Source organism: Phaseolus vulgaris, chromosome 7 (assembly GCF_000499845.2).
Source record: "Phaseolus vulgaris cultivar G19833 chromosome 7, P. vulgaris v2.0, whole genome shotgun sequence".
Taxonomy (NCBI): domain Eukaryota; kingdom Viridiplantae; phylum Streptophyta; class Magnoliopsida; order Fabales; family Fabaceae; genus Phaseolus; species Phaseolus vulgaris.
The window spans coordinates 27,367,262-27,395,066 of NC_023753.2; the positions used below are offsets into that span (position 1 = coordinate 27,367,262).

A 27,805-nucleotide genomic window follows, 5' to 3' on the forward strand; every position below is an offset into this window, starting at 1 on the left:
CAAACTTATTTAATTTCTCACTAACATACTCTTTAATATATTAAAATAATTTAATTCAATTCACAAAATTTACCAACAAATACTGAAAATTGGTTTTATCTCTAACTAATGTAAGATTTCTAAACGCTTTTTCATCATTGTGTAGTTAAATGTTAAAGCAAGTGTTTTAAATTGGTCTTATATCTCTATATCTATCACTCTTTTCATAATTGTGTAGTTAGATGTTAAAGCCCCTGCAACAAAGTTGTATAGAAAAATGATTTTTAGGATTGTTATTTTTTATTATATTAAAATAAAATACATCAATACAGTATTAAAATCGACAACTTACTCATTAATAAATATTGTTGATACTCAAATATGGTGGCTTTTTTTTTTTAAATATTTTTTTCGTGTCAATATTTTATTCATTCATATTGTTATTGCTATACTTCATCAATCATATCATATTTAATCATGGAATAACATTTAATCTGATCCTCATAATAAATATCTACCTCTAGAAACTTATCAGGCTTATGACGAGTCATTATTGATAGTTGGTAGAAAATAATATCATAATAATAGGAAGAAAACAACCCATGGATGCATGCAAAATGCAACTTATTCATTGTGTTTCTAGAGTTTTATTAGTCGAGTTTTTAATAACTATTTGTTTGATTTTTCCCTAAGAATAGAAACTACCGTAAGTTTCATTTATTTTTTAATGTTTTCCCCTCAACACATAGTTACTTTATATTTTAAAATAATTCTATAGTGAACACAAAATATATTTTACTCAATGCTTCAGATTATTTAAAACCATATACATTCTTGGGATTAAATTCTTTATAATTTTTTATAAAAGAAAAGAATAAGAATAAATTGATAAAATAAAATTTTCATATATTAAAATTAGTCTACGTTGTTATAGGAGAATAAAAAAACTAGATTTTAAATAAATTAATGTATAGTAATTTTTTGTAAATTAGTTTTTAAACAGAATTATTTTTTATTTTTTATAAAATATTTATGAGAAACACAAAAAGAAAAGAGAAAGGATTGTTAAAAAAACGTGTAATAGAATATTTGAATTAGTTACTTTGGGTGTAAAATATTAATGTTTGAGTTGAAAGAAATTAAAAAATATTTAAAAGTATAAATTACATTAGCCTAATAAAAGATATTAAATGATAAATATTATGGTATATTTAGAAATGGAAATGATAGTAAATAATTAAAGTTTAATAATTATTTGATTTTATATTTTAATGACATGTTTATACTTATTTGGTATAATAATTTTATTTATTACTTAACTCTCTTAGGTGGCAACATAACATCAACGGCTACCTCAAACACACAAGTTGCAAAAACCAGCGGCAAATGAAGTTGATTTATAGCGATACAGATGGAGCTAGAAAGAATGAAGATTCAGTTACCCTTTCGTCTTCCTCCAAAACAAACTCACCAAACCCTAATCCTTCTCTCTCTTCGTATTCGCGCCAACGCAACCGAAAATGGCGCACTTCAGTTTCAATGTCCTCCACAATTTCGAACCCACCAGGTATGCACGCATGTGTCCTTATACAATTTATAGAAATCGCATGCTGCACATGATTTTCCACGCGTCCTTCGGTGCTAACTTTTCGTGAATTTGTGGATCCGTTGTGGAATGCTTCTTTGTAGCAGTTACTGTTCACACCAACTGTCAAACAAAACAACAGTGTCGACTCGATCAGTTTTTATCCCGATCTTGAATTCCGAAATCGATTTTCTTTGGTTGATTGTTCGTTTTGGATTCGGTTTAATGAGCGTAGTTGGATGTCGAGTTTGAAATGTGGTGTTACCGTTAGTTAGCACTGTGAGTTTGGTTTTGCGAGCGAAAGCTATGGGCTGTAGAACTGTACCTGTTTTTAAAGTATGTTGTTGTCCTTACTGAGTAAGCGCTCGTTGGAGGTTGATTCCAGGTAGCATTCGTATATGGTAGAGTTAGAATCATGCATGCGTTACGTGTGTAATTTAATTTATTAGTTATTTAGAAATTAGAGAGGGGTTAACAGCACTCTTTCAAACATGTTAAAACTTGTTGACAAAATCTTGAGTGATTTGTGATTTTCAACAAATTCCAACAGATAATGGAGAGAACGTTAGAGATTATGATGCTCGGCATTTCTCTACAAATTGTAGTTTACGTGCAATTGTCTATTTCTGGTTTTGGAAATGAGTGGTACTCTGTTTTTTTCTTCTAACTTTCTTCGTGACAGAACTATAATTACACAAACCGTTTTTGCAGGGATTCTTATGGATTTGCATTAAGGCCTCAATACGCACAACGATACAGGGAGTATTTTTCCATTTACAAGGTATTTACTATTATACTTCTATTTTGCTTCCATGTTTCTGATGATCCAGGTTTAATGTTTCAATCCAATATTCAAGTATGCATGCAAGAACACATTTCTTTGGGATATTAATGTACCATTTGTGTATTTATGATCATTGTAACTAAATAGAAGCACTTTAAGGTCCATCATTATTCAAGGGACATAGTTCCTTTATTGGGTAAATATCGAAAGGAGATTTGCCCTTCTGCGTGAGTGCTTTTGTTAAATAGTAAAGAATGACAAACCTTTGGCTGTGACTGATGATGTTTGTTCTAATCATCCATTAATTATTGCTCCCTCCACTTTAAATTATTTTTCAAGTAAAGTATGACACACATATTAACAAAATTATTAATTTCACCAATCATTATGACATAATAGCCTTTTTAAACTACAATACCTTTATTGGAGAAATGTAACTAATGTTTTCTCGACTTTCTAAAGTATAAACATCTTGAAAAAAATTAAAACTCCTGAAGTGACCATGTGAGTAGTTGCATCAAGAAGATGAATAATAAAAGCTTTCAGCGTTGACTACATACTAGTTCCAACAGCTAATGTCATGTGTCTTTTTTTACGAGAAAGGATTTTTGAAGAAATTTAAATAAGAGGAGGTTTATTGACATTTTTCTATTGGCTCAAAAAGGGTACATGATGTGGGCAATCATATGATTAGACTTGAGCAGACCAGTGAATAAGACTCCTACTTAGTTAATTAGGGGATGGTAGAAGTAGACACGCCTTGCTTTACATCCACAAGCAGAGAGGTTGTTTCCAGGATTTGAACCATGACCTCTAGGCCACAAGGCAACAATCTCACCCTCTAATAATTGCAAATAACTGCTAGATGTTTCTTTTGCAGTACGGCATTAACATATGACATGAATTTATATGCAACATTTTAATTTTTTTCCTTATGATTTTAAGAAACAATTATACTAAACACCAGAAGTGTGCATTTAAGCCCTTTGATACTGCAAAAAATGGAGCATAAATAAATTATCTTATCCTTTCAATTTTGAGAACTGGTTTTTAACAATAAGTAGCACAGATTCAACTTATGATCATCCCTAAACTGATATTCATTATCTTAGGAGGAGGAAGATGAGAGATCAGATAAATGGAGCGACTTTCTTGAACATGTAGCTGAATCATCTCAACCAACTTCTAGCGAACATAAAGAAACATTGAAGGCTGAACCTAAAAGTGACGAGGTTAAAGAAGAGAGAAGTCCAGATAGGCCAAATAATGGGGATGATTCAAGTAGAACGATGTTGTGTGAGTTAGAAGAAGAGACTAATGCTATCAGTGTTAGTGAAGGAGACGACTCAAATGGCAAGAAGTCTGCTGAAGGTAATGTGAAAATAGAAGAGACAATTCAAGACAGGGTTAGCAAAGGAGGTGACTCGAACACTTCTGGAGATACTGAGATAAAAGAGGGTACAAATCCAGGGAGGGTTAGTGAAGGCGGTGATTCAAGTGACAAGAATTTTATTTCTGACAGTGCAACCGGAAATATCTCTGGAAAGGAATTGCATCATTCTGAAGAAAGAAAGACTCGTAAGGTTGTTCAACACTGGGCTGAAATTAGGCCATCTCTTATTGCCATCGAAGAAATATTTAGTTCTCGTGTCAAGGGAAAGAAAATGAAAGGTGCAGAAATAAATAGAAATAACAATCATCTTCCATCTATAGATGAATCTAAACCTGTAGATGATGGTATCAATGGCTCAAAGGAAGAAAATTCTTTAGTAGATCAAGACTTACCTGAACTTCTCTCCCGATGGAAAGAACTGGAGTCCCTTGTTCAAGGAGGAGTCCCAAAGGATCTTAGAGGAGAGGTAAAAAATTTCTAATTCACCGAAGTTCCTACTTTTGTTGGGGAAAAGTACTGCAACCTTCCCTACACTGCAATATTGTTGTTACAGGTCTGGCAAGCCTTTGTAGGTGTGAAGACACGACGGGTGGAGAGCTATTATGAGGATCTGTTAGCTCATAATGAAAGTGAGGAGCAAAATGTCTCATCTGCTGCATTTGGGAAATGGAAAAAGCAGATTGAGAAGGTCATTAGCTGCATGCGCCTTGGACTTTATTTTGATTTGTACGTGCTGCATCTTTTGCTTTATATTGAATGCTGGCTCTCTCCTTAGACTAAACCATACTTTTCATTCTCAGGACTTACCACGAACTTTCCCAGGTCACCCTGCTTTGGATGAAAATGGCAGAAATTCCCTGAGGCGTTTACTGCTAGCATATGCTCGACATAACCCTAAAGTTGGGTACTGTCAGGTAATTGGAGTTCAAAAGAACCTTTTTTGGTAAATACTGCTACTACTTCCTAATATTCTCAAGCTTCATCAGACTTCATACTCATAAAATTTTCATCCCTTTCCAAACAAGTGTATTTTTCATGTGAAGGGACTAGGTGACTTTCTTCTACTAAAATTTTTTGTTATTGGTGATGTAATGTTGTAACTGAAAAATCTATGTATGAATTTGTTGGTTCATTCCTATGTTTTAATTTACAGTTTATATAGAGCATATATGTTTCATGTATTGTTGAAATTAATTTGCTTAGAGATAAATGCCGAGTCTAATTTCTTTACATTTAGGTACTTATCCACTTTTACAAATTATTACATATAACAGATGATGGAATTTTTCTTACAAGAACTACAAAATGTGTTTATAGTTGATGTGGTTAAATACTGAAAAGTTATTTGATTTCTTGTGTCATAATTTTCAAATCTCCTTCCACTTCTTGTGTAATGTTGAAAACTTATGTGTGACACTTTTCGTTGTTTTCTAATATGTGTATAAAAAGCATAATGTTCACCTTGAACACAATTGTGAACTATGGTCAAGGTGGGTATTATGCTTTTTAAAAAAGATCATTAAGTCAGTAATTACTTGATATTGATTGACTTGCATCATCAGGATACTTGGTTATAGGAAATAATTTCTTAAGATATCATTTGGTGATCCTAGGGTTAAGCAATCGAACAAATAAAATCCAAAACAGAGACGATGCTTGAAAATAAACTTTGTTATAGGTCTGCTTACTAGCATTGCTGGCAGTAATATGCTAAACCCTGCTGGTTAATTCTTATGATCACTTTTATAACCTTTAATATCTTAATGCATTTGAATATATAGTGTTAAATGCATCCCCATATATCAGTTTAATTCTCACATAGGTGTAAAGAGAAAAAAGTAATAGCTATTATAGATATCTAAAAGTCTATATAGGATGAAAAAAAAGAAGAAAGGGAAAATATGATTTAATTAATATATCTATCTATATATAAATGAGTTTGTATCATATATTTATTAAACGATAAATATGTTGTTCACTAAATTCAGGTTTATTCGCAGTAAGTTTAAATATGTGAATACACATTCATTTTCATATATAGATTAATTCAATCATATTTCCCCTTTCTTTTCTTTTTTCATCTTATAGACTTTTATCTATCTATAATAGCAACTACTCTTTAGAACATACTAGGATATTCGCCATTCTTTGATCTGACAGCTCCCAAAGTTGAGGTGCCATCGGTGCAGCCATTACACGCTCATCCCCCACAGCATGTGATGGCGTGTTCGACAACCATTCTTGTTGTTGCTTGCTTCGCTAGAGTCCACCTGAGGTGACAATTTCAGATTTGCCTTTGTTCAACACTTTCACTTTGGTTGCATGTCTCTCCTTTGAAAGAGCATTGTTCAGGGTTGTCTGTCTATTTTTTTAAAAGAGAGCTAAGGAATCTCTTTTTTTTTGCATGACAAATCCACTAAGCAATGTTGATCTTCCACATTTGCATGATGTAGTTGTCAACAATCATATTCCCAAATTGTCTATCGGTTTAATTTTCGTTAGAAAAACTCATGAAAGACCTATCATGTAATGTTGTTTTTTATGAAAATGTTTGAATGCTACAGGACAAGCATTCAGAGAGGATGATTGGACATACTAGAGAATATAATGACTTCTATTATTTGGACAACTCAAATCTTCCCCCAAAACTACATAACAACAATAGTTGTTTCCTCGTCCTCTGATTTAATAAAGACTAATAGAGAGGTCCTCCTACAACATTTTTGTCTTGGTCATCCTTCCTTTAGAGTCATAAAATTGTTATTCCTTCCTTTTTTAATAAATTAGATGTGGAGAGTCTTCATTGTGAAGTGTGTGACCTTGCTACAAGCGTGTACCTTTTCCAGTTAGTAATAAAATAAGCACTTCTCCCTTCTATTTAATTCATACTGATGTGTGGGGTCTCTCAAATATCCTGAATGTATTTGGTGCTCGTTGGTTCATTACCTTCATAGATTATTGTACTAGGGTTACATGGGTGTTCCTTCTAAAACAAAAATCCAAAGTCAGCTCTGTTCAATTTTTTTTCCGATTCAATTTGGTGTTAGAATTAAGAGTATTAGATCTAATAATGATCTTAATTCCTTTTGTAGTAAAGAGAGTATCATTCATGAATCATCTTGTGTCAAAACACCCCAACAAAATGGGATTGCTAAAAGGAAAAATGGGCACCTACTTGACCAAACTCGGGATCTTCTCTTTGAACATAAGGTTCCCAAATCTTTTTGTGAGGAGACTGATTGCATGTTATAATGTGAGTTGATTTTAGATGGTTCCATGTTAGAGGTGACACTTTACTTATAATTGAGATTTTAGCAATAATATGGTGAGACCTAGGGAAGATTCCCACTGGACACGAACTTAACCAAGTGGTTAAGTAAGTGTGAAGGTTCACTTTCAAATGTAAAAAAGGAAAATCAATATAAGGTGACAATGAGGATGCATTGCAGAAATTGAAAGACATGAAAGGAAACAATGAAATGAAACATGGCCGAATGATAAAATGGAAGAACAACACAAAACCAAGGAAGAACCGAATGGGAACAAGTATAGGAACACAAGATAAAATGGCATAAATGGAAATGAAGGAAAAGGATGGAAGAAAAAAGCTTATGTTGTGGGTTGAGAATGGAAACGCCACTTAGAGTATGGTTGCCTGCAAGATGAGTGTAGAGGGCTACCACTTGAGAGCTCTCAAAACTCACTCAAGATAAGACGTATTACTAGAGAAAACAATCCTCACACAATTTGTGCAGAGTTTTCCTTCTATAAAATTCAACATGAAAATACAAGGAGGAAGACACCCTATTTATAGGAGATGGTGCCTTGAGAAACAAGAAGCAAGGGTAGGATGGGAAAAGCCAAAGTAAGGTGCGACTATGGCATTGACTAAGTCAATGCCGCACCATATAGCCTAATCTTCGAGAAGATAGGTCAAAATCCTACCCTAAAAGGCAATGCTCAAGGTCAAGTGTTCCCTATTATGCTAAAGCACAACCTATTCTACTGAAATTACAAATAAAGACACTAGTTGATGCTCATCTCCTAAGGCCTGTGCTCTACTCCTTGTGATCCTCTGGGGAAGGCTAGGCACTGAAGCATTGGCTAGTAGATCCTGACCTAGCCCTGTGTCTTGAGTCATGCTCCTAGTCATCCTCTGAGGAGGCTGGGCTTGGTCAGTGGGCGCACTCTCTTCTAGGTCCTCATCATGTTCTCCGGGTGGGAGAGAATTTGTTAACATTGAAAAAGGAGTCAGATCACTAACATTGAAAGAATTATTTCCTAAATATGTTTCAGGCAGTTCTAACTCATAAGCATTGTCACTGATCTTTTTAATGACCTGGAAAGGGTCATCACCACATGGTAGAAGTCTGGACTTCCTTTGAGTAGGGAAGCGATCTTTCCTCAAGTGAAGTCAAACCCAATCCCCAGGTTCAAAGATCAATGCCTTCCGCCCCGTATTGGCATGCTGAGCATACTTGCTTACCTTCCTTTCAATTTGAAGCTTGATGTGATGGTGCAAGTTTTTAATAAAGGAAGCTTTTTCAAAACAAACCTTGCACAACACCTCATCAAGTATAGGAATAGGAAGTAGGTCAAGGGGTGTGAGGGGATTGAACCCGTACACTACCTCAAAAGGGGTGTGAGAAGTAGTAGAATTAACTACCCAATTATAGGCAAACTCAATGTGAGGAATCAAGTTTTCCCACACCCTTGGGTTCTCGAAAATAAGGCATCTCAACATTTGAGCCAAAGTCCTATTGACCACTTATGTCTGGCAATCAATTTGGGAGTGGCAAGTAGTAGAAAACAAGAGTTTAGTGCCAAGTTTTCCCCACAATGTCCTCCAGAAGTGACTCAAGAACTTAGAGTCTCTGTTAGATACTATATTTCTAGGAAGCCCATGCAATCTAACAACTTCCTTGAAGAAGAGATTTGTAATATAACAAGCATCATCTACTTTGTGGCATGGTATAAAATGAGTCATTTTTGAAAAGCGATCCACCACCACAAAGATAGAGTTTGTACCCTTAGATGTAATGGGAAGACCTAAAATGAAATTTATAGAGATATCTACCCAAGGCATGTCCGGGATGGGAAGAGGGGTATATAAGCCATGGGGTTGCACCTTAGACTTAGCCTTCCTACATGCTATGCATTTATCACAGAAGCTATGTACGGATTTGCGCATGTGGGGCCAAAAGAAATGCTCATGCAAATTATCTAAGGTCTTAGCTACCCAAAATGTCCCATAAGACCACCCTCATGTGCCTCTCTAACAAGAGATTGCCTCAAAGACCCTTGAGGGACACAAAGTTTTTTCCCTTTAAAGAGAAAACCATCATGTATGAAAAAGTCTTTGTATCCTCCCTTTGAGCACTCTTGATAGATGTGAGAAAAATCAAGGTCATCTTGGTAGATTTCCTTTATGTGATCAAAGCTTAAGTATTTAGTATCCAAAACATTTAGCATGGTGTGCCTTCTTGAAAGAGCTTCCGCAACCACATTAGCTTTTCTTTGCTTATGATTTGATCACATAAGGAAATTGCTCAATGAACTCTACCCATTTGGCATGTCTCTTGTTGAGCTTGCTATGGTCTTTCAAATATTTAAGGGATTCAAGATCACTATGTATCACAAATTCCTTTGAAAAAAGATAATGTTGCCAATTTTGTAAGGCCCTAACAAGATTATAAAGTTCCTTATCATAGGTTGAGTAATTGAGATGACTCCCCTTGAGTTTCTCACTAAAATAAGTTATGGGGTGACCCTTTTGAAGGAGGATAGCCCCAATCCTGTTACAGGCATCACATTCAATTTCAAATGTCTTAGTAAAGTTGGAAAGTGCTAAATTGGGTGCCTTTGTCAATTTATCTTTCAAAGTTTCAAAAGTTCTTTCTTGTTCTTGGCCCCATTTAAACACCACATCCTTCTTTACTATGGCATTAAGAGGTGCGACAATGGTACTAAAGTCTTTGACAAACCTTCTATAAAAACTAGCAAGGCCATGAAAGTTCCGTACCTCACTAACATTGGTGGGTGTAGGCCAATATCTAATTGCTGCAACCTTTTCTTTATCCACATGCACCCTTTTGAACTCACAACAAACCCTAGGAAGTCTATGTGATCTATTGCAAACACATTTTTTTGGATTAGCATACAATTTTTCCTTCCTAAGGATTTCTAATACTTGCCTAACATGCTCCTTATGATCTTCTAAAGACAAGCTATAGATGAGGATGTCATCAAAATAGATCACTACAAATTTGCCAATGAAAGGTCTTAAGACATGGTGCATAAGTTGTATGAAGGTGCTTGGAGCATTTTGGTTAAGTCAAAGGGCATGACTAACCAACCACTCATATAAACCAAATTTGGTCTTAAAGGCGGTTTTCCATTCATCTCCCGGTTTAATCCGAATTTGGTTATAACCACTCTTAAGATCAATTTTGGTAAATATTTGAGACTCATGTAACTCATCCAACAAGTCATCTAACCTAGGGATGGGATGCCTATACTTAATGGTGATATTGTTTGTGGCTCGACAATCCGTACACATCCTCCAACTCCTATCCTTTTTAGGGACAAGAATCACATGCATAGCACAAGGACTCATGCTATCTTTGACCCAACCCTTAGCTATTAATTCCTCCACTTGTTGTTGAATTTCCTTGGTCTCGATTGGATTGGTCCTATATGCTGGTCTATTTGGTAAAGAAGCCCCGGGTATAAAGTCTATTTGGTGCTCAATTCCTCTTAGAGGAGGTAATCCTTTAGGGGGATCTTGAAACACATCTTCAAACTCTTTAGGCCTGTGCTCTACGCCTCGTGATCCTCTAGGGAAGGCTAGGCACTAAAGCATTGGCTAGTGGATCTTGATCTAGCTCTGTGTCTTGAGTCATGCTCCTAGTCATCCCCTAGGAAGGTTGGGCTTGATCAATGGGCACACTCTTTTCTAGGTCCTCATCATGTTATCTAATTAATAGACTACCTTCTAGTGTTCTACCTCAAAAAGTCTTATGGAGGTTCTGTTTTTTCTTTCTATATCAATATGACTACATCAAATAAACTCATTCCAAGAATATTTGGGTGTGTATAGTTTGTCCATGTCCATAGTGGTGCTAGAGGAAAACTTGATCCTAGAGCCTTAAAATGTGTCTATGTTGGATACTCATCATCCACACGAAAGGGATATAAATGTTATCACCCACTATCCAAAAAATTATGTGTGTAGAGATGTCACTTTCTTTTAAACAAAGTCACTTTCACCTAAATCATCTTCAAGGGGAGACTATAGGAAAGGAAGATGATTCTCCTCTACTGCTTCTTGATTTTAGACTTAGACCAAAAACATGAACTGAAAAAGAAACAGATTCTAAGAAAGAAGTTCAACCCATTGAATCCACTAATTCCACTTCACATGGGGATGGTGTAAGATTTGAGAAAAAAATCTTATTCACACAATGAAGACAGAGGTCTCCGGAATTTTCTCATGTTCATGAATCCAATCCAACATTATGAGGTAACTATTTTTTCTAATCGTGTAATCAATCTTTGGTTTCTCAATTGCATAGGAACCTAAATCCAGTTTGACAGCAACCTATGAGGACCTAGATATTCCAATTGCCTTTAGAAAAGAGATTTGAAAATGTACTACCAAACCACACTACCCTTTAGCCAATTATCTATCCTTTAAACACTTCTCACCTACTCATAAAGCCTTCCTTACAAGCCTAAATACCACCACAACACCTACCTCTCTATCTGAGACATTGACTGACAAAAAATAGAAACATGTCATGGACTTGGAAATGGAGGCATTAGAAAAGAATATAATACTAGGGAGTTAGTTACTCTACCAAAAGGGAAAGAACCAGTAGGATCCAAATGAGTATATACCATAAAATACAAGGCTGACAGATCCATTGAAAGGTACAAGACAAGGTTAGTAGCAATGGGATTCACTCAAACTTATGGAGTGGATTACTTGGAAACATCTGCCCTAGTTGCTAAAATGAACAAAGTTAGAGTGATATTATCTCTAGCGGCTAATAATGGTTGAAACTTGCAACAATTTGATGTAAAAAATGTCTTTCTTCATGGGGAACATGAAGAGGAGATTTACATGGAATTCCCCTGAATATGGTGGGAAAACTGTTGTCAATACTGTTTTCAAATTGAAAAAGGCATTATATGGACTAAAACAATCACCATAAGAACGATTTAGAAGGTTTACTTAAGTTGAGGTTTCGGCTTCAAACAAAGATAAGGAGACCACACACTATTTGTTAAACACATTGGGTCAGGTGGAGTAACAATGTTACTGGTGTATGTGGATGATATTGTATTGACAAGTGATGATAAAAAGGTGCAACAACTATTAAGCCAACATCTAACCAAGGAGTTTGAAATCAAGACCTTCAAAAAAATTGAATTATTTTTTGGGAATTAAAGTAGTCCATTCTAAAAACGGTATTTTCATATCCCAACAAAAATGCATTACTGATTTATTGAAGGAAACTAGTTAGATAGCATGTAAGTACACCAATTGATCCAAATCTGAAGTTGGGAAATGCGAAGAAGATACCCTTGTTGACAAGGGAATGTACTAGAGATTCGATGGTAGACTCATATTTGTCTCATACTAGACCCGATGTTGCATTTGCAATGATTTCTAGAAGCCACTTCATGAACCAACCAAAGGAGATTCACTGATGGGTTGCACTAAGAATTGTGCAATATCTGAAAAGGACTCCAGACAAGGATTTTTGTTCAAACAAGATGGGAATGTAAATCTCTAAGTATATACAAATGTTGATTATGCTAGGTTAATTATGGATAAAAGATCAACTAATGGATATTGTACTTTCCTTGGTGTGGTAGCAAGACCCAATGCTGAAGTAGAGTTCAAGGCAATGAATGACACAAGAGATCTATGAACTAATACAGTTGAAAATCATCTTGGAAAATTTAAGAATAAAGTGGGATAAACCAATGAGTCTTTACTGTGATAATAAATTTGCTATTAACATAGCCCATAATTTGGTGCAACATAATAGAACCAAACATATTAAAATTGATCAAAGAAATTAGATAGTGGTCAAATAAGCATTCCATGTCTCCTCTTAAGACAACATTGCAAACCTCCTAACAAAGGGGCTGAATAACAACAACTCTGAATGGATTGGTTCCAAGATGGGAATGGAAAATGCATATTCACTGGTTTGAGGGGGAGTATAAGTTTCATATTTAGAAAATTATAATTAGAATTCAAGTGTATGAAGTAAATATCCTTGAATCATAGGGATTTAATTATATCCCTGAATAATAGGGATCTGATGATATCCCTGAATAATGGGGATCTGATTATATCCTTGAATCACGGGGATCTGATTACATTAAGTACTGTCATTATATTTCCAAAAATGGGTTTCCGATCTTGTGTGTGTATGATACTCTTAGCAATCTACCATAATATTTGAGCATAACTTTCTTAATGGTTGAAATTATTTCTTGTGAACTCAATTTATTAGACACATATTGAAAGGTATGAATAAGCTTAACCATATTAAATGGGAGGCCACATCCTAGGATAACCCTAATTTTCAAATTTAGCACAATAATGACTCAAATTATCACGGCTACGAGGATCCGGGACTACAAAAATGAGTAGAAATTATATGAAATTTGGGAAGACCTTGGAAATACCATGTTATGGGACATCTTTACATGTCATGAGTTAGAAAACAAGATATTTTTTACCAAATAGGGTGCTTCCTCTATTGCTAAACACTATGGAATAATGAAGGGTCACTGAGTTGGACTAGTACCAAAATTTGAAGTTTGAAAATAGCAGGGATACTTTTTTTTCCAGTTTGTTGAACAATCCCAAATATTTAAGTTCTTATCGGGATTGAATTCTAAATATAACTTTGTTAGGACATGATTTCCCAGCACAAGAAGACTTCCCTCCCTGTCTGAAGTCTTCCACATTCTTTAGGGTGGTGAGACTTGTTGAATGATCATAATGAGTGAGTCCTCCACTGAGGAACTATCATGCTCTCTGATCTAGAACCTCAAACCCTTGGAACATGAAACTCAAAAGGTAGGGAGGATTGTTGGTGCTCTCATTATAAGAAATTTGGCTACACCTAGGAGACTTGCTTCAAGTTCATGGAAATAAGGCTCTCTTTCATCTAGTAGAACTAAAAGGTCATCCCCCAAGGAAGGTTTATTAGGAAATTTCAAATTTTTAAATTTTTTGTAGGACTCTATCCTTTTCAGTTGAATTGACATGGGTCCTTCTTTTTCTAATGTATGTCCCAAAAGGGGAGAGGTTGTCCTCAATATTGTCTATCTTATCAACCTATTACCCTCCCGGGTTCTAGATGGTCTTAGCCTTATTGAGTCTATGTCTTCTTTTTTTTCATTTGTTCCTTTTCTCTAGCCTTTGCAGTTGGGTTTTTGGATGTGTTATGTTTATTCATATTCATAGTTAGTTTTGTAGGAAGTTAGATCCTAGAGCTGTTAAATGTATATTAATTGGTTATGCCTCTGATAAAAAGGGATATTGTTGTTACCATCCTTTGAGTAAAAAGTTCTTTTACTTCAATGGATGTCACTTTTGATGAAATTGAATCCTTTTACTTGAGTTCTCAGCTTTAGCGGGAGATTTTTATAGAAGCTGAGTCTTTGAAGTCTCTTAACTCGTCCTTTTTTTCATGAAAAAACATAACGTAAAAACTTATCGATTTTCAAATAAATGCATAATATAGAAAACCAAAACAGGATCTCTCTTTATGAGAGATCACTCTTCAGTGCTCTAGAAAGTTCAATTAGATGAATGTTGATCCAAGGTTTTTACTCTTTGACTCTCTATTCTATGATTTCTCTTTCTTGATGGATGAAGGGAAAAGAAATGTACATACTTTTCATGGAGGCGACTTTGTTTCTACATTAGTGTTTACATAAATATAAACTCTATGATTCTGCTAGGCCCATCAAACTAGCCTAATTACTGTTTTGTCCTTTATTATTAATTTATTTACTTATTGGTTTCTTTAATTAACAAGTCATGTATCACTCGTATGAGATATAAAACCTTACATTTCATATGGGAACCTTTCCATACTCATACTACTCTTGGTACTCCTTGTACTTCTCTTGGCTCCTCTTGTATGGATGCTTTTGAAGCTGCTCCTAACGAGGGTAACTTTGTTATCGAGTCAGGTTCAACTTTGGAAATTAGTCGTCCATAGATTTTCTTCTATATGCAATATCAAAGGGGACAAAAGCAACCTAACATGATTTGAGAACAACTCTAATCCTTTGAGCTAGGGGTAAGTGTCCATTTTTCTGACACCTTAGAACCTTTACATGACATGATTGTTGTAGGGGGTGATGAATAAGATACAAATGTTGAATGAAAAGCTTGTTGCTTAGTTTGAGACGAAGAATCTAGAAAAATTAAAGTACTTTCTTAAGATAGAAGTATGTTATTTATTTTCTCAAAGAAATAGGTAAGATTTATTGGAAGACCACAACCCATATAACAAAACCATAGAATTGGGTGTGATGAAGGTAGTTCTACTGTGAATAAGGATCAATGTCATAGGCTTGTGGGAAAGCTCATGTACTTAGCCCACTCTAGACTTAACATAGCTTATGTTGTGAGTGCAGTTAGTTAGTTCATGCATGATGCACGAGAGCGACATTTACATATTGTGAAAAGAAACCTTCAATATTTGAGGACAAGTCGAGGAAGGGGATTGTTGTTTGAGAGGAATGAGAAAAATAAAAAAGGTGTATTGATGCAAATTATCCAGGGTCTGTTTCATATAGGAGATCCACCTTAAGATATTGCATGTTCTTGGATGAAAATTCGATGACTTGAAGAAGTAAAAAACAAATTGTTGATGTAAAGTCTAGTGCTGAGTTTGAATTCCATGCAATGGCACATGGGGTGTGTGAATTGTTATGACTGAGAATTATTCTGAATGATTTTAGTGACATTTGAAAAGCCTACAACTTTATAATGTGATCATAAATATGCTAATAGTGGCTGGATAGGATCAAGAACATAGAGATAGACCGATACTTTACTAAAGAAAACTAGATAGTGGCTTTATAACAACTTATATTTCATCTAGGATTCAGTTAGCAGATTTGTTTACAAAAGATCTTTCCATGCAAGTTTGGAATGATAGATATCTATTCATTAGCTTTGGGGGAAGTGTTGAGTTAGGAGAAAATACTTTTTTAAGTTACAAGAAGATATTGTAATCATTACAATGCAGTGTTATAAGATATTAGAGATCTTTTTTTAATAATTGTTTTAGTTATAGTGTTCTCTCTATATATATGCGTATGTACTAGATCAATTATTCAATTCAATAAGATATTTTTCTCTCATGCAACTAAATCCTTTTCAAGTTATAGTATATCTTGATTCCTAGGTTCCTGCTTCATGTTCGTACCTCCAAACAGAAAATGTATTTTTACAAAAGAAATATTGAATGTTGAAAGCCTTGAGCCTAAGTCAATTTTAAATTTTCTGTGTCCTGTGAAGTGTGAAGTATGAGGTGTAATATATACTGACAATGTATTCCCATAGTTCTTGCTTTTTATTGTGGTGGTTGTTGTATTTGATGGTATCTAACAATTCTTCACTGGTGGTAATGGTACTCCTCGCGGTTGCCATCGACATCATAACCTGTCATTAAATTATGTTATTTTAATACTTGCAGGCTATGAATTTCTTTGCTGGTTTATTGCTACTTCTTATGCCAGAAGAAAATGCCTTTTGGTAAGGTTTGGAAAGCTTTCGTATAGATTCCCCTTGTTAGTCCCTCTTTTCAGCATAGAAAATATCTTGGGCTTGGCAAAATCTTGGTTGGTTTTATTGCAGATGTACATGGATTGATTTGAGAAATATGTGAATTGAATGGGTTTGGTCAGGCCCTGCAGAGCAACCTGTTTAACCAAACCCATCCACTCACCCACACACATATATATAATTTTTCATTTTCAGTAAAAAATAATCTGTTTGGACTGACCCACTGACCATTTGGACTGGCCCACAAATCTAGTATTTTGAGAAGGAAAAAAAAAAAGACTAGTAAGGTATGTGGATTGGTCTGTTTAATTGCGAGCTTGTTAAATGCAAACCTGTTTAAATGTGGGCCTACACTAGTTGGTCTCCATAACTGGGTTGAATTGTACTGGTGCATATCTGCCCAGACTTGTCCACATAATACTTTGACCAATTTTTTTATTTTGTTAACTGATCATTAGGTAAACATGATCTTCTTTAAATGCTGTCTATTTAAATATATATATATATATATATATATATATATATATCTTTTTGTTTTATTTAACAACACTTGGTTTGTCTTCAGTTTGTATTATCTAATGTTATATTGATATATCTCAGGGCATTTGTTGGCATTATTGATGAATATTTTGCGGGCTATTATACTGAGGATATGATAGAATCCCAAGTAATGATCATTTTCCAGTCCTTATTTCTTTTTTGAAAAAGGAAACTTTCTTTATCCTGTTTCCCTAGTCACATGCCTTTTTTGATAATTTTAGTATTGAGTATTTGTAATTCTCTTTGCAATCATGGAAGTTTTTCATGTCTCAGGTGGACCAGCTTATTTTTGAGGAATTGATGCGTGAAAGATTTCCTAAACTGGGTTTGTATTTATTATCTTTGCTCTTTAGTAATCTTCGTGTAGTTGCTTTTCTAAGTCAGCTTGGATTTTTTTTTTATTCTACTGATGGTTTTGGTGCAGTTAATCATCTGGATTACTTGGGAGTGCAGGTGCCATGGATATCTGGATCTTGGTTTCTATCAATCTTTGTAAACATAATTCCCTGGGAAAGTGGTGAGATTTATATGGAGTGAATCTTTTTGTGTCTTTTAATATTACAGTATTGGTTTTATTTATTCTTAAATGCTATCTTATGTTGTGTTTCTCCGTCTTAGTTCTTCGAGTTTGGGATGTGCTACTATTTGAAGGGAATCGTGTTATGCTATTTCGAACAGCACTGGCTCTAATGGAATTATATGGTATTGAATTTTACTTTCCTGTGTTTTTGAGTTATCTGTGCAAACTATCATGTGTAAGTTCTAAACTAAATTAAATTATTGTTTATTATATCTTCTTTAAAGTAACACAAGTTTTCATCTCTTATTCTAGGTCCGGCATTAGTTACAACAAAAGATGCTGGTGATGCAATTACGTTGTTGCAATCACTTGTTGGTTCAACATTTGATAGCAGCCAACTTGTCTTTACGGCTTGTATGGGTTATCTAGCAGTGACTGAGGCCAGATTGAAGGAACTAAGAGAAAAACATCTGCCCTCTGTATTAGTCGTCATAGAAGAAAGATCTATGAAGGGAAGGGCTTGGAAGAATTCGAAAGGGGTTGCAACTAAACTATATAGTTTCAAACATGATCGAGGGTCTATGGTAGAAGAAAGAAAAACCACAGAAGAAAGTGATGCAGTAGCTGATGGGAGTGCAAAATTGGAGTCTCGTTCCTCTAATTTAAATGAAATGCTTAATAGCCTCAATGTAGATTCAGAACTGGAGGCCCTTCCAGATCCCCAGGATCAGGTTGCTTCCTCTACATTCTACACCTCAACATTTACTTTCCTCTTCAATTCCCTCCTCTCCCCAAAAAGGCCTTTGTTTGTGAAGTATATTGAAATTTACCAACCATTAACCACAATTTTGACTTATAAATTCACCTTGGTATGCTATTGTTATGCCTTCGAGATGTGACTTTTGTCTTTCTATATTGATCAGGTTAACATAGTTAACTTAATAGTGGTAAAAGATGCTTGCATGCTTTACAATGTGAAATAACACACCTGATATGAAATACATGCATGAGTAATTTTAGTTGTCATAATATGCTTCATTCTTTAAGTTTATTTTTCACAGTTACAGCTGCCATGTTATGATTCTGTCTGTGCTGCAGCATTTGAGTCAGTTTCACTTAAAAGATTGAAAAGGAATCAGAATAAGATTATATTGAGTAATTTTGACATATTCTGGCTCTTCTATAGTTCTTTTATTGGTTGATTTTATATTCCTGAATTTTTCCTTTTCAAATAGAATTAAATCTTGTGCATCAGAAAATTGTACTATTGAAGATTCGAAAAATTTTCATGTTTTAGATTTAGACCCTGATAGTATACTTAGTGTTAGGCTTTTCTCTGCTAGCAGGTTAAGCTGAGTCGGCATCCTGTAATAGTTAGTTAGCTGGCTGTGATTCTGTTCGGACAGCTGGAGTCTGTTGAGAACTGGTAGGATGCAGCTCAAGCTATCTGATTGTCTAAATACTTGAGTAGTGTAACTAATCATTAATAATTAGTAATACTATACATTTTACAGATTACAAAATTTATATTTTGATTGTGAGTATAGATGCAAAACCCATCGAATATAATCCTTTGTATTATGCGTGTGTTGGTTTGCTGTGTATGACAGTAGTCTTTCCAGATTCCAATGCTTCAACCACAACTTCATTGATAATATATTACATTAATGTCATTTCATAATCTAATTTCCTGGCTTAATTTTGAATTACAGTTATATTTTCCCTTTATATAATTGCTCTATTATAATCAGCTCTTGTGCAACTCTTTAAGTTTCAATCATTAACAGCTTCTGCGCAGGTGGTTTGGTTGAAGGTTGAGTTATGCAGGTTGCTGGAGGAGAAAAGATCTACCATACTCAGGTAATTGTCTTTTTGGAGTTCAAATTGTAATTCAAGCTCTTTTAAACTTATTTTTCCCCCCAGCTTGCTACTTATAAAAGAAAGTTGCTAGAATATAACTGTAAAAACTGTCTACCTGCGAGTGTAGATATTGTAAATTAAATGTACATTATTTTAGTTTATTAGGTTGGAAATCCTTGGAATTAAAGGGGCGTTCAATATAAGAATTTTTAGTGTCCCTAAAATCTGAAGTTAAGAATCCTAGAATTAAGGGATTCTTTTCCGAAGTCTGTGTGGGAGGTTGTTTCTGATTTTAGGAGATAAGTTCTGATTACCAGGGGTGACTTGTTTCCTTATATGTAGCCTTGTATATACATGTCTATCATTTTTGTGATTTTTCACTGGTATCTATCAGATAAATTGGTTGTGATTCTTTGTCAATTCTCTATTCATTCATAAATAGAAAAAATGCATTTACAACTATTAATGCCAAATATTTTAATTCCAAATTTATACAACCTAAATCATGAATTCTAAATATCTGCAAGAAATGGGGATTCCCAATAATTCTAAGCATTTTACAAGCACTAAAACAAAATAACAAGGACTAAAAAAGAAAAAAACAATTTTACGAGGACCATTTAACAAAAATTTAAGGACCATAACCAAAAAAGTAGTATATTACAAGGATGAAAAATATATATATGAATTATCTATATAAATACATTTACTTGAGAATACTTGAACACAGAAGAAAACTTATTCAATTCAATTGTGACATTAAACCAATACAAGAGGGTATATATATGGCTCTACTACTCTACAATAATGATTACAATATTTCCTGTAGTATTCTACATTATCTTAATGGTCATAATTATAATGATTGATAACATCTCCTTATAACTAAACACCCTTCCCATCATTTTTTAGCTTGCATGTGAGATCATGAAACCATTTTGTGTGAACAAATCTCTAGATGCAGTCTTGATGAGATGTAGGAGGCAGTGATAAGACCATAATCCAGATTTTCTTTGATTAAATGTTGATCTATCTATGTGTGATTTGCCCTGTCATATTTAATAAGTACTAAAAATTTATTTATTATCAGAGTAAGGGTCATAGGTTCTTCACAATTCACCTTAAGGTTACTCAAAATAATTTCAACCATAACAATTCAAACACAGCTCAAAATTCAGCCTACACATTGAACCTTGCAACTACATTTTGTTTCTTCTCCAATTTAGTAAGTTTCCACCCAAGAACGTGCAATGCTTAGACTTTTTTTACTCTTCTATACTCAGCCAATATTTCAAAGTCTATAAATAGTCTTTCTAGAATTTGCAATAATCATGTTCAGGTCATGCCAAAAAATGGGTTTGGAATCATTCCTAGAACTGCATATTATGCCACGTTGTTCACATATTTATGAAAATATTATTCATTTGGCATTCTAACTTCATATTCCAATTAGGTCTTCTTGCTTAAAATCCAAACCGCTTGGCCAAAAAGGGGTTTGGAAATAGTTCCCAACCAACAATAAATGCATATTACCATACTTTGTGCCAGGTTGTAGAACCATTTAAGAAATATTCTTCATTTTGTATACTGGCTTTATATTCCAATTAGGTCTTCTACCTGGTAAACAAACCACTTAATAAATCTTTATAATGCATTGCCTTTAGCACTTTCGATGTCTTATTTGTATCTTTTCTTCTTCATTCCCCGTGCTTCTTTGTTAATATGAGATAACTATGTATACAGTGATGTTAGATTGTCGTGATATCTTCTAAAGACAATTAACTCATTTTCATGTATGTGTTTCCAAACCTTGAACAGAGCTGAGGAGCTAGAAACAGCTTTAATGGAGATGGTGAAGGAAGACAATCGTCTGGAGTTGAATGCAAGGGTATATCTGTTTGGATGATTCATCTTCTTGTGTGACCTTTCACATTTTTGGTATTTTATTGAGTATTTACGCTTATTAAATGTGTAAAAAGAAAAATTGGAAATTATTATTTCTTCTTGCCCATAAGAAAAATATATATCGAGTAATTTTGGTCATTCAACTACATATGGATATCAACATTAAACTTTTCTTAAATTCACATGGCCACTTAAAAAAAGTCACTTGACTTGTTTTAAACTAGACATTTATTGCCAAGATCTATTGATCAATATTTCTCTCCCTCTCCCTTTCTCCCTCAAACAAACATCCTTGTACAAAATGTGGATAAAAAATGGAAGTAGTGTGATTAATAGGGGCAGAAGAAAACTGAAGAAAACACAAGAAATCATTTAAAAAGACATCAACTCTATGGATTTTATGAAGTTTGGGCTTTTAATAAAGGCACTCTGAAATTCATGTAGTTAACTTTCCTCTTAGTGGTATTAAGCTTGGTTGTTGATATATTTGAAGCTGTCGAATTTAAGAGATTAGGTAAAGAGGCAGAAGAGGCACAATCTATCCATATAATTTGGGATCGATAAATATAAAATATATTGTCAATCTGTTAATCCTCCTCCTAACTATATGTTGTAATTAAATCTCCTAATTATGTAATTAAAATTGTACAAGGAAATATTATATGCAGCATAAATCAAGAGATTCTAACAATATTCCAGACATCATTATGCTAAAATGATGCCTAAGGCATAAATACTTGGAAAGCTTGCTTAGTTTCCATGTACAATTGTGTTTATGATTTCTTTTTCTCTGCAAATTCATTTTTCTTCTGGTCTTTTGGATTGTGAGGCTTACAAAAATGTTGTAATCATACAGATTGAGCAATTGGAGGAGGAGGTAGCCGAGTTACAACAAACCCTTGATGATAAGAAAGAACAAGAAGTTGCCATGCTGCAGGTTCTAGTGTGCACCTGTTTTCTCCAGTGTCTATTTCTGTAAGCTTATATGCAAAAATGTATAAATAAATAGAGATTAAGAAGAATGTCTTTATATGTCATAGAGAAAACTTTAAAATCTTCTCCATGCCACAGGTTCTAGTGCGGCTAGAGCAGGACCAAAAAATTACAGAAGATGCTCGCAGAAGAGCAGAGCAAGGACTTGCAACTCAGAAATTACAAGTTCATGAGCTTCAGGTAACCTTTCCCCCTTCTTACGATTACTGTGATTCAGGTCATTCACTCTTACAGTTTGCAGTTGACTAAATTCGCAAACAAAAATAATGGGTGTTTAAAGTTGTGCAAATCAAATAAAATCACTAACAAATCTGTCCTAATAAATATAGAATGGAATCTGCACTTAATTATAGCTTAATTCTCCTGATTATGCAACACTCCCCCTCAAGTTGGTGAATGTATATCTATCATTCACAACTTGCAAGTAAGATCTTCGAATTGTTTTGTGGGAAGTCCCTTAGTAAACATATTTGTCAATTAGAGTCTTGACGGGATGTACTCAGTGGCTATAAGACCATCATCCAACTTCTCCTTAATAAAGTGTCGGTGTATCTCTATGTGCTTTGTTCGATCATGTTGAACCGGATTGTGTGCAATACTGATAGCGGACTTATTATCACACGCCAAGCCCATAGGAGCTTCATATTTTATTTTTAGGTCATCAAGTATGATCTTCATCCATAATAGTTCACACACCCCCTTGAGCCATAGCTCTAAATTCGGCCTCTGCACTTGATCTTGCAACTACATTTTGCTTCTTGCTCCTCCATGTCACCAGATTTCCACCCTAGAACATGCAGTAGCCTGTGGTGGATCTCCTATCAACAATCGATCCTGCATAGTCAGCATCAGTATATATTTTTCATGGATAAGTTTTCCCCTTTTTTGAATAGCAATCCTTTTCCTGGAGAGGCTTTTAAGTACTGAATAATTCTATCTACTATCTGCAAGTGTCTTTCTCTTGGATCATGCATAAATTGACTAACCACACTAACTACATAGGCTATGTCTGGCCTAGTGTGTGATAGATAAATGAGTTTTCCCACAAGTCTTTGATATTGTGTCTTCTCCACTTTTGGGTTTTCCTCATCATTCTCAATCTTATGATTTTGCTCTATTGGCACTCCAGTGGTCTTACAACCCAACTTACCAGTCTCTTTAAGAAGATCAAGGATGTATTTCCTTTGAGAAATAAAGATGTCCTGTCTAGAGTAAGCAACCTCTATCCCAAGGAAGTACATCAGCTTCCCAAGATCCTTCATCTCAAATTGAGCAGCCAGTCTCTCCCTCAAAATTTTGTTTTTCAATCTCATCATCACCTGTAATAATTATATCATCTACATAGACCAAAAGTAGAGTGAGTTTACCATTCTGAGAATGTTTTATAAACAGAGTATGATCACCTTGGCTTTATCGGTATCCCAAAGATACTATAGCTTGAGTAAACCTTCCAAACCAAGCACGAGGTGATTGTTTAAGACCATATAGGGCCTTCTTAAGTATGCACACCTTATTTCCTTCATTAATAGCACCATAACTAGGTGGAACCCGCCCTACTCTTTAGCAATTCCAATAGTCTTCCCCGTGGCAAGATCCTGAAAAACACAATGGGAAAGAAAAAATACCACTGCACAAGATCCTGAAAAACACAATGGGAGGGAAAAATACCACTGAACAATTTAAATCTTGGGTAACCTTTTGAATAGATAAGAGGTTATTGGATAATTTGGGAACATAAAGCACATTTTTTTAAAGGAAATGAAGGTTGAAGGTAAATGTTACCACGACCAGTAACGGGGGTATTGGAACCATTAGCAACAGTAATATATTGATTACCAAATGAAGCAGTGTAGGATGAAAAAGAAGAGGAATGAGATGTCATATGATCAGTAGCACCAGAGTCTATAATTCAGATATTATTTTCAGTACTAGAAGCATTAAAGGATAAGAGACTAGAACTCTTACCACTCATAATGAAGGAACAATAGCTAGATGTCTTACTAAAGGAGTCCATGAGACCTCAAAAGCAACTAAGTTTTGCAGATTGGCAAAATTTGGTCTTGTTCACACAAAAAAAACTCGTCGGAAAAATTTTCCGGTGGCAGTTTTTGGCGATCGGCGTCGGCAGTGGTGTTCAACGGCGGTCAATGGCAGTGGGCCAATGCCAGTGGCAGTAAGGTCAATGGTGCAAGGTGGTGGTCAATGGAGAAAAGATAAGGAAAAAAAAGTTGCAGCAATTAAGGTTGTCCAAAAAATATAATTGCAGCAATGAAGACTGCCCGGGAAAATAATTGCAGCAATTGCAGAAGCAGAGTCTCCCGATACCAAGTTGAAAGAAATAGATGAAATGTATTTATGATGTATTTGATAAATGTGATTACATTCTCTATTTATAGACTGTTTTACAACCTAATTAAGTAAAGAAATAATTGGTAATGAAAGCCAGAAATAATGGGTGTTTAAAGCTTTACAAATCAAATGAAATAAAATCACTAACAAATCTGTGCACTTAATTACAGCACAATTCTCCTGATTATGCAACACTCATCTAAATCTGAGTTTCATTGACATGCATTATGTTTTTAATATTTTTTCACTAGTGCTTGGTATAGGTTTGGGTACTTTTCTGTATGTCTCACATGCCTGATAAGAATAGAAATGCATGAGTAGTTTAGAAGTAAAAAAAACTGAGATACTCTAAATCTTTCGTTATACCTAATTTATTTACTTATTCCTTTTCTCTTGCTAATGTTCATGGAAAGAAAATATTCTTTTCTAAGTGGTTGTATTTAGCTCACAATGTGCTGCACAGATGGTTTTCTTTTTTTGGCTAAATGGATCAAGTTAATTATGATTGAGAAACACTATTTTCTCTATCTTTGTTTTAAAGGTAAAATGTAATTTAGATCCCTCAATTTTCAGGTAAAATGGCTTAGTTCCTACATTTTAAAATGAAAACTTTGGTCTTAGTATAATTGAAGTTTGTCCTACTTTATGGACAAAGGACCAATTTCACAAATTATTAAAAACATAAGGACCAAAATCATCGAATTTAGAGTATAGGAACTAAAACTATTTTTTTGACCAAAATTAAGAAACCAAAAACACATTTTATCCAAGTGTTTAATCTATATACCCTCTGCATGTCCATGGCATTGAAGCGCTTTCTAAATTCTAATAAGATGCACAGATCTATTTCCCAGAGAGAAATAAGTAAACCACACTGCTCATTATTAAGGATCTTACTAGGCATGATTACATCTATTTCCAGTATAATAAATATGCAGGAAAAGTACGACAAGGCCATGCAATCAATTGCTGAGATGCAAAAGCGAGTCGTTATGGCAGAAAGTATGTTGGAGGCTACCCTTCAATATGAATCTGGCCAATCCAAAGCACTTTCTTCTCCAAGGTACAACATTATTTTAGTCATTTATGAACAAGGTCTTGGAAGGAACTCAATATTTCAAGACCACAATAATTTCATTTATGAACCTCCAATTAAGTATTCATAATTTCATAAACCTGTTTGAGAAATTTGTTTTCGAAGTGTCTGATATTATGATTAGGGTTTACTTTTATATTTTTTTCCTTGATAGATACGAGATAGCAGAGTAAAGCAACTTTAGATCATTTTCGTGATTTAAAACAGGTGAAAATTGCCTCTTTGAGAAGTCCCATATGTATTGCAAAACAAAGTTAAATACTTTCTGTGCTGTACTTGGTAAACTATGAAATGCGGGAAAAGCTTAAAAAATAGCCCCGTATTGTATTGCAAAACAAAGTTTAAAATGGCCCTAGATGGCTTTAAGGTTTCCTTGACGAAACTGAATAGCAATGAAGTATGTGGGGCTTTAATGAAAGGGAGTCTCTGGGCAAATATCATTATTTGCATTTCTCGAATGCTGAACTGGAAAAGTTAAAATTATATTGAAAGGATTAGTCACTCTTACTTTTATATGTGGTATTCTGGGAAACCTTCAAAATTTCAAATATGATATCCAATAGAAAGAGCTTGAGTTTGACCTTAAGTTTTACAGAAGCTGTGGTGTGGCTGGCTGCTAATACTTGACCGTAAATAATGTATGTTCTGTCATCTGAGTCCTGTGGACGTAACTCACTCAGTTCCCATGGATTTACGGGGAAGGAATTCCAATAGAAAGAGCTTGATGCATGTATGATATATATGAATCCATTTATTTTTTAAGACCAAATTTTCTTCGCTCAACTTCATTGGAGCTATTTTTGTAGGGCTGGTCGTGGACAAAGCCCAAAGTCTGAAAACCCCTCCCGGAAAATTGGTCTGCTACGTTTTGGACTTGGCTGGCGTGACAGAAATAAGGTAAAATATTTTCTGACCTCTCTCTGACTCCCAATTGCCTGTATTCATGCAGAAGACATGTAATTTTGTTATTTACAATTATGAGTTGCGAATTCTGAAGAGTTCGCTATTTGTTGGTTGGTATGCCAGTCCAACGAACAATCCATTGAAATTGAATTTTACTGCAAAAGTTATCTTTATGTTCACGGTTATTTGAACTCACATCTAACATGTTTCAAGGAAAAAGGTTGTCTACTTTTAGTTCGGGGTATGTCCATATGGTTGGGCTTTACTGGTCTTTTTGGGATGGTAGGAGCTTATTATTTGTAATGATTATCTCTTACACATCCTCTGAAACAGAGCAAACCGAATGCTGAGACCGAGGAATCTGGCGAAAGTCTGCATAATAGTGGCTCTCCAAAAATAGAATCCGATACCCAAGAAACTGATAGATAGAATTCGCAGAGCAGTGCCAGCAGAACTCCACTTGCTTTCCTGCCTACTCAGGAGTTCTTAGTTGTTTCTGATTATCACTGCCCAATTTTCTATGTTAATTATCTCATAAAGTTAGGGAAGGAATCCATTGTGAGGAATGTTTTATATGTTGATAGGCCAATTAGATGTAGAAAGCACATTCTGTCTTTGACTGACATTCGTTGGTAACATTTCAACATTTAAAGTTAGACACATACTGTCTTTGACACCTACACTACCCAGTCTTTCAAAAACCGTGTCTTTATTTGTTTTTGTTTAAATTTAAGCGTAACAGCCGTGCCATTACCATACTTTAACTCCTGCAAAAGTGTATAAAAAAATTGTGACAACTAGCTTCTATTCTTCACCCTCCTTCCACTTCTTTCAAAATAATTCTCATTTTAGTTTTTTCTCAAGGGAAGAACTACACTTTAGAGGATAAATTATTTTTATTATTCTGATTGCAAAGCCAATGATTAAGATTGTAATAAAACATTCATATTAATAACTAACCATGAAACTGATAAATCGTAACAATTGATCTAGTAAGTGCGACCCCTTTTCTTAAATGAGTCATAAAATGACCATCTTTTAATAAAGATTTAGACCTCATATT

At 34.6% G+C, this 27,805-nt stretch overlaps 1 protein-coding gene across 8 annotated transcripts; it reads left to right on the forward strand.

Moving 5' to 3' along the window:
- The first annotated feature begins 1,305 nt into the window (after positions 1 to 1,305).
- Positions 1,306 to 27,424, forward strand: LOC137829571 (uncharacterized). 8 transcript variants are annotated; one of them, XM_068636397.1, is made up of 18 exons: positions 1,306 to 1,546; positions 2,276 to 2,345; positions 3,461 to 4,207; positions 4,295 to 4,429; positions 4,542 to 4,655; positions 16,488 to 16,546; positions 17,177 to 17,243; positions 17,390 to 17,441; positions 17,541 to 17,633; positions 17,735 to 17,818; positions 17,949 to 18,367; positions 19,435 to 19,496; positions 21,315 to 21,384; positions 22,258 to 22,338; positions 22,473 to 22,574; positions 25,682 to 25,806; positions 26,646 to 26,736; positions 27,076 to 27,424. In XM_068636397.1, exons 1-18 carry the CDS (start codon positions 1,500 to 1,502, stop codon positions 27,169 to 27,171), a joined length of 2,514 nt encoding a protein of 837 aa, XP_068492498.1. In that variant the 5' UTR covers positions 1,306 to 1,499; the 3' UTR covers positions 27,172 to 27,424. The 8 variants fall into 8 exon arrangements, 2 of the variants coding, with proteins under 2 accessions (XP_068492498.1, XP_068492497.1); XR_011084031.1 differs by adding an exon at positions 26,435 to 26,569 and having other exon boundaries at positions 1,316 to 1,546; positions 17,390 to 17,633; XR_011084034.1 differs by having other exon boundaries at positions 1,316 to 1,546; positions 22,258 to 22,376.
- Positions 27,425 to 27,805: the final 381 nt, after the last annotated feature.

What these genes read in the sequence shown, in the direction of transcription:
- LOC137829571 (XM_068636396.1), top strand. Translation starts at nt 1,500, where the DNA reads ATGGCGCACTTCAGTTTCAATGTCCTCCACAATTTCGAACCCACCAG. An exon ending in CACAATTTCGAACCCACCAG is followed by an intron (nt 1,547 to 2,275) that starts GTATGCACGCAT and finishes CCGTTTTTGCAG; the next exon opens with GGATTCTTATGGATTTGCAT. An exon ending in CATAATTCCCTGGGAAAGTG is followed by an intron (nt 17,634 to 17,734) that starts GTGAGATTTATA and finishes TCTCCGTCTTAG; the next exon opens with TTCTTCGAGTTTGGGATGTG.